General features: G+C 54.9%; 1 protein-coding gene across 1 annotated transcript in view; it reads right to left on the bottom strand.

Annotated features, from left to right (window-relative positions):
- Positions 1 to 5,062, bottom strand: part of LOC104274196 (metabotropic glutamate receptor 4-like) — a 16,759-nt gene that overhangs the window by 11,601 nt on the left and 96 nt on the right. Inside the window, 2 exon segments of the mRNA XM_009869745.1 lie at positions 4,584 to 4,724; positions 5,007 to 5,062. The exon segment at positions 5,007 to 5,062 is cut by the window's right edge and continues 21 nt beyond it. Coding sequence (XP_009868047.1) covers positions 4,584 to 4,724; positions 5,007 to 5,062 — 197 coding nt within the window.

The raw sequence follows: 5,062 nt of genomic DNA, 5'->3' as shown, positions 1-5,062 counted from the left end.
GGCCCCCCGCCAGGCCACAGCTCCTTCAGCAGCAGCGAAAGGGAAGGAATGCTCCTCAGGGAGCCGAAGGCACAGCCTTCATCCTCCAGAGAGGCAGAAGCATCCTCAAAAGCCATCCAAGGGTGTCCAAAAACTAATTCTGGCTCCACCATGCACGGATGCTCCCTGATGCAAGGTGAGGATTTGCGGCGACTGCAGGGGACCAGGGCTCACATCCTGTGCAGATGGGGAGAGAAAAGGCACAGGGAAGCAGCAGTTGCTGATTCCCTCCCTCCTCATTGCGGGAAGGTGGGATGAAGCCAACGCTGGATGCGGAGCAGATCTCTGCCAAGCAGGTACAGCCCCAAGAGTCGCGCACCCGGAGGTCCCTGTGCCGGGACGGAGAGCGAAACCTGCCACTGACAAGCCACTACAGCAAATTGATAGTGAAGTGACCAACAAGAAAGGATGACATCAAGGTGGTGAATTTATAGCCCATCCTTCAAAGTTATAAAAACGCTTTTAGACTACGTGGAGATTACTCATGCGAAACCCGTCAAGTTATCCTTTCTTCCACATTATTGACAAGAGCTATTAATCTTCTCCTTCAACTTCAGGCCCTTCCCCGCGTTCATCTCTCAAGGCAACAGTTAAGCACTCTATCTTGTCAAGATAATTACCGGTTAAAAAAAAAAAGGTGCAATAGACTGTCCAGGGGAGCTGAGTCTGTGGGGATGCTCCAGCCCCTGCAGAAGCTGCAGAGCCCAGGAGACACCAGGACTCGTCCCTTCCTGGCTCCTCGACTTCGGTGCAATGGGAGAAGCCGGCTCCACTGTCAAAGCTGAGCTGTTGCAGACAAGCAGAGGTCTCCAGGGCTGTCCGTCGGTCACCTTGCCCCAGGCCCCAGCCGCTTTCTGCAGACGGGAATTAGGCTGGTGCACAGAGGGGACAAGGCGGAGGAGAAAGCCAACGCTCCTTCCCAACATGGAGACAATAAATCTCCGCCAAACTTGCAGTAAATTAGGGCCGCGAAAAGGATGTGACCCTGTTGATTATAATAGCAGGGTCATGCATCATGCTACAGGGCTGCTAATTAATTTTCAAGTGCGTGATGAGCCTCCGCGGGCATCCCTCGGAGGACGGACGCAGCTATCTTCTCAAGCGGTGGATGAGAAGGGATTAGCATCAATTCCCATCACATTGCCGGCATCGGCTTTCGGCAGGAGTTAATGAAAATCACTCGCAGCGCTGCTCCGGAGAGCTGGGGGGGTCACGTCACCTCTGAATCTCCAAATCTTAGAGGTGCTGGCAGCAGCACCCAGCACCCACCATTGCATTTTTGGGCTGGGTGAGCCCATCCAGGGAGCAGGGACTGTCCCCCCCCACCAAGGGATAGAATCAGAGAATGGTTTAGGTTGGAAGGGACCTTAAAGGTTGACATGTTCCAACCCTCGTGCCATGGGCAAGGACAACTCCCACTAGATCAGGTTGCTCAAAGCCCCATCCAACCTGACCTTGAACGTTTCCAGGGAGGGAACATGGTCACTGCAAACGTCTCTCTGCAACAGGCTCCACTCACAGCAGGGCTGGCAGCTCCCGTTGGGGCAGCTGGTGGATCTGAGGCATTGCTGGGATGTCTTTGTCTGCTCAGACCCAGCCTTGGTCAACAGGAGCCTTGTATCATCTTAATTACCAGGCAAGCAGTGCAAATCCTGCCTCCCAGTGCCTGGCTGGGGCACGCTGTGCTGGAAAACAGCCAGCGACGCACACAAAAAAACCCCAGATAACAGCCCCATATTAAGAAGAGACTGGAGAGTGGCAAAACAGAAAGGGAAAAGAATATCAGGAATCACAAATAAAGATGGAAAATCAAATAAAAGCTCCCTCCTTTCCCTGCCCCCCACACACATCTCTGCTCTGCATCTATCTGCAGCCTGGTCGGTCGGAGGTGAGCATGCGGAGAAATCCCCAGCTCTGCTTCAAAGCTGACTTACTATCCAGCCTCGCTAAAGGAAGTCTGTTAATTAGCTCTCCTGGAAAAAGAGTAGCCCGTAGGGCTTGGGAGCATCCTGCAGTCCCTGTGTGGGTGGCAGGTGGGGGGACACAGCCCCCAGCCATGCCCCTCCTCCTGCCCTTGCCACCCCCATCAGCTCGGCGAAGCCATCGGCTCCTCCGGCTCCACTCGCAGCACCCCAGCACCTCTCCATCTGCATCCGCACGTGTGTGAATTCTTAACGAAGCGGCGGCTGGCAGGATCCTTTCCAGCCCGGCTGGGCCGGGCGCAAGCAGAGGCTGGCTCTCCCAGCCTGGGAGGGTCGAGGACGCGGCGCGGTACAAGGAGGTGGGGAAGGATGCTGAGGAGATCCAACCGCAAAAAGCAGCTGGGAGGTGGGTCCTGGCTTGATTCTGGACCCAGCAGGACAGCCTGGGGATGGATTGTATAGGTCCAGAGGGGTGCTAGGGCTGGTCTCAGGGATAGCATGAGCAGTTTCCAGTGGGAATTGTCCCAAAACCTGGTGCCCACCCCAGCCCTCGCTCCTCACCTTCCTCCCAGCTCTCCCGTACATGAAAAAAGAGCCATGACCTCTCCTGGTTGGTGATGGGACCCTTCAGTTTAGTTTCTGGAGTGGGAAAAGCAAGCAAAGCAGGCATTTCTCTGTGCATTTTGGGCTCTACACAAAAGTCAAGCTCACAGGGAAAGTCAATGCAAATCCCAGAAGAAAACAGCTCCAAACAGGGCATTCGTACAAGCTGTGAAAAGCAGAAGCACATGGTTCTGCACAGGCAGGTTATTTGCTTCATTGTGCGTTATTTCTCCTCTCCGTTTATCTGCCAAGCAAACGTTCAGGAGATAATTTATTTGCTGACAAATTCAGATAATTTGAAGACAGTTCCTAGGACATTTGCCATGTTGTGGTTTCAGCCGCCTCCACTAATACCTTGGCCCTGAAATATTGCTTGTTTAAATGTCACGTTACTGTGAAGATGAAGAGATCAGAGGTTTGCAGGACCTGCTCGTGCATTTCCCGGTGCTGGAGATTTCTTGATGCCATCAGGAAAGGTGAGGAGCCACAGGCACCCAAGGTCATGGCCATGGGCAAGTTTTCTTGCAAGCCCTTGCTGCTTGCCAAGCCCACACCTCTGCATTAGCCACAAGACTAGCTGGGGAGGCTGAAGCACTGGAAAGCCCTTGCAGGGACAGAGAGGTGTCCCCAAATCATCAGCTGAACAGTTGGGGACTGACTGCAAGGGAGACGGTGTGGAAGCATCATCCCTCTCATCCTCAGAGGTGAAAGCAGGGCGGGGGGAGGAAAAAAACTTCATGATCGAACTTTCCAGGCGCTGCCAGGTCCATCCGCCCGCCGGCACACCACGTCTTCCACAGACGTCCCTCCCAAGAGGACGAGGGGGACACGCAAATGTCCCCAAGTCCTGCCACGTCGCATCCTGTGAGCCGCCGCGTCGTTATCTGTCTTCAGCCGGTGCCAGGCAGGCAGTAAATCTCTCCCATCTCTCAGTAAACATGTCACCTCCTTGAGCCTCCAACCATCACCTCGGCAGCAGCGCTGTCAGCAAGACTGATCCCCTGGTTGCCTTGTTTACTGCATTAATCCCTACAAGCCTCCTTTTAGCTGGAAATGGCTAAAAATGCACAACGTGGGGTGAAGAGGGGGCTTGGGATCGGGCTCTGCCAGGATGAGGTTCCCCACCCGGAGCAGCACATCAGCAAAGTGGTTTGCAATGAGACACGGGCAAACACGCACCCTGGGGTGATTGCCTCCCCTCCGGGCACACCTGCACCCTCCCATGGGTGCCTGGCACCACCTTCCCTAAGCAAGAGCCAGATCCCGACCCTGCATTATCAGTTGGCCTCATTTGTTTGCAACCATGCCAGTTTTTCTCCTGCTCAGGTGAGACTGGAGCTCCTTGCAAGGGAGCAAGGACACGCCTGTGGCTTCATGCCTGTCACAGGACAGCGATGCTTATGCCAAGAACACGATGAGAAAGCAGCAGTTGTCCAACGGCTGCAAAGCAGATTTCAGCCCCCAAACCCCCAAATCTGGGTGGGTTTGTACTGGGAGACGAGAGGGCAAAGGGAAAGGAGCTGTGCAAGAAACGTGCACGAGAGAGAGCAGCCCTGGGAGCTTTGCACCAGAACTGTGTCTCCATACAAACACAAACCAAGCAGGCTCCTCATTTTCCTGGATCACACAGAGCACTCGGGGATGCACAAAAGCATTTTTGTGCAACACTCCTGTCCGCTTCTGAGCGAGCACTGCCCGTCAGACACCTGAGCTGCAGAAGCATCAGTGTTTCTCCAGCCTTCCCCAAATTCCCACCTGGCTTTGACACTTAGTCCCCCAAAAAACACGCTCACAACTGAGACCACCACACACAGAGCATTAATTGCCACATGGCTGCCTTGAGCTGGGCTGGCAGCTCCAGAGCAACAAGGCTGAGCTGAAAGGCCACCAGGAGAAAACACCCAAAACTTATTCTAACACCTGCCCTGGGCTCTCTGCCATCGCCTTCACATCCCTGTGCACCCAGTGTGATACAGCACCACATGCCCACGAGCCTCCAAGCCTCCCCACGGCTCTTACTGGTGCACTTCTTGATGCTGCTGCCCTTCTTCAGCGCGTGCCGGCTCAGCTTGCAGTGGAAATTCTCCTCCCAAAACTCAGCAAACCAAATGTTTCGGCGGTTGTTGTCCAGTGTCCTGCTGGAGAAGTAGCGGTCGAAACCTGCCCAGGGAAGAGGGAAGAGCGAGGATAAATCTCTGGCAGGGTAGAGAGATACTTGGCATGGCTCAAAACCCCCCCGGAAAAGGAGGGTCTGTGCACAACGGTGTCAAGGGACACGTGAGTGCTGCCACTTGGCAAAGCTGCAGGCTGGAAAATCCACTCAGGGAAGACCCACAGAAAAACACAGCTAAAACCTTGTGGTTAAGGGGATGCTGTTGGGGTGGGGGGGACACAGCCAGCCCAGGGGGGAGCTGAGGGAACCTGCCGAGCGCAGCCCCTTACCTCTGACAGAGACCCGCTTGGGCAGGATGGTGACGGAGCCCTCGGCCACCTCCTCC

This window comes from Apaloderma vittatum, unplaced genomic scaffold (genome assembly GCF_000703405.1).
Source record: "Apaloderma vittatum isolate BGI_N311 unplaced genomic scaffold, ASM70340v1 scaffold24535, whole genome shotgun sequence".
Taxonomy (NCBI): Eukaryota; Metazoa; Chordata; class Aves; order Trogoniformes; family Trogonidae; genus Apaloderma; species Apaloderma vittatum.
This window is presented reverse-complemented; position numbering and strand designations above follow the sequence as displayed.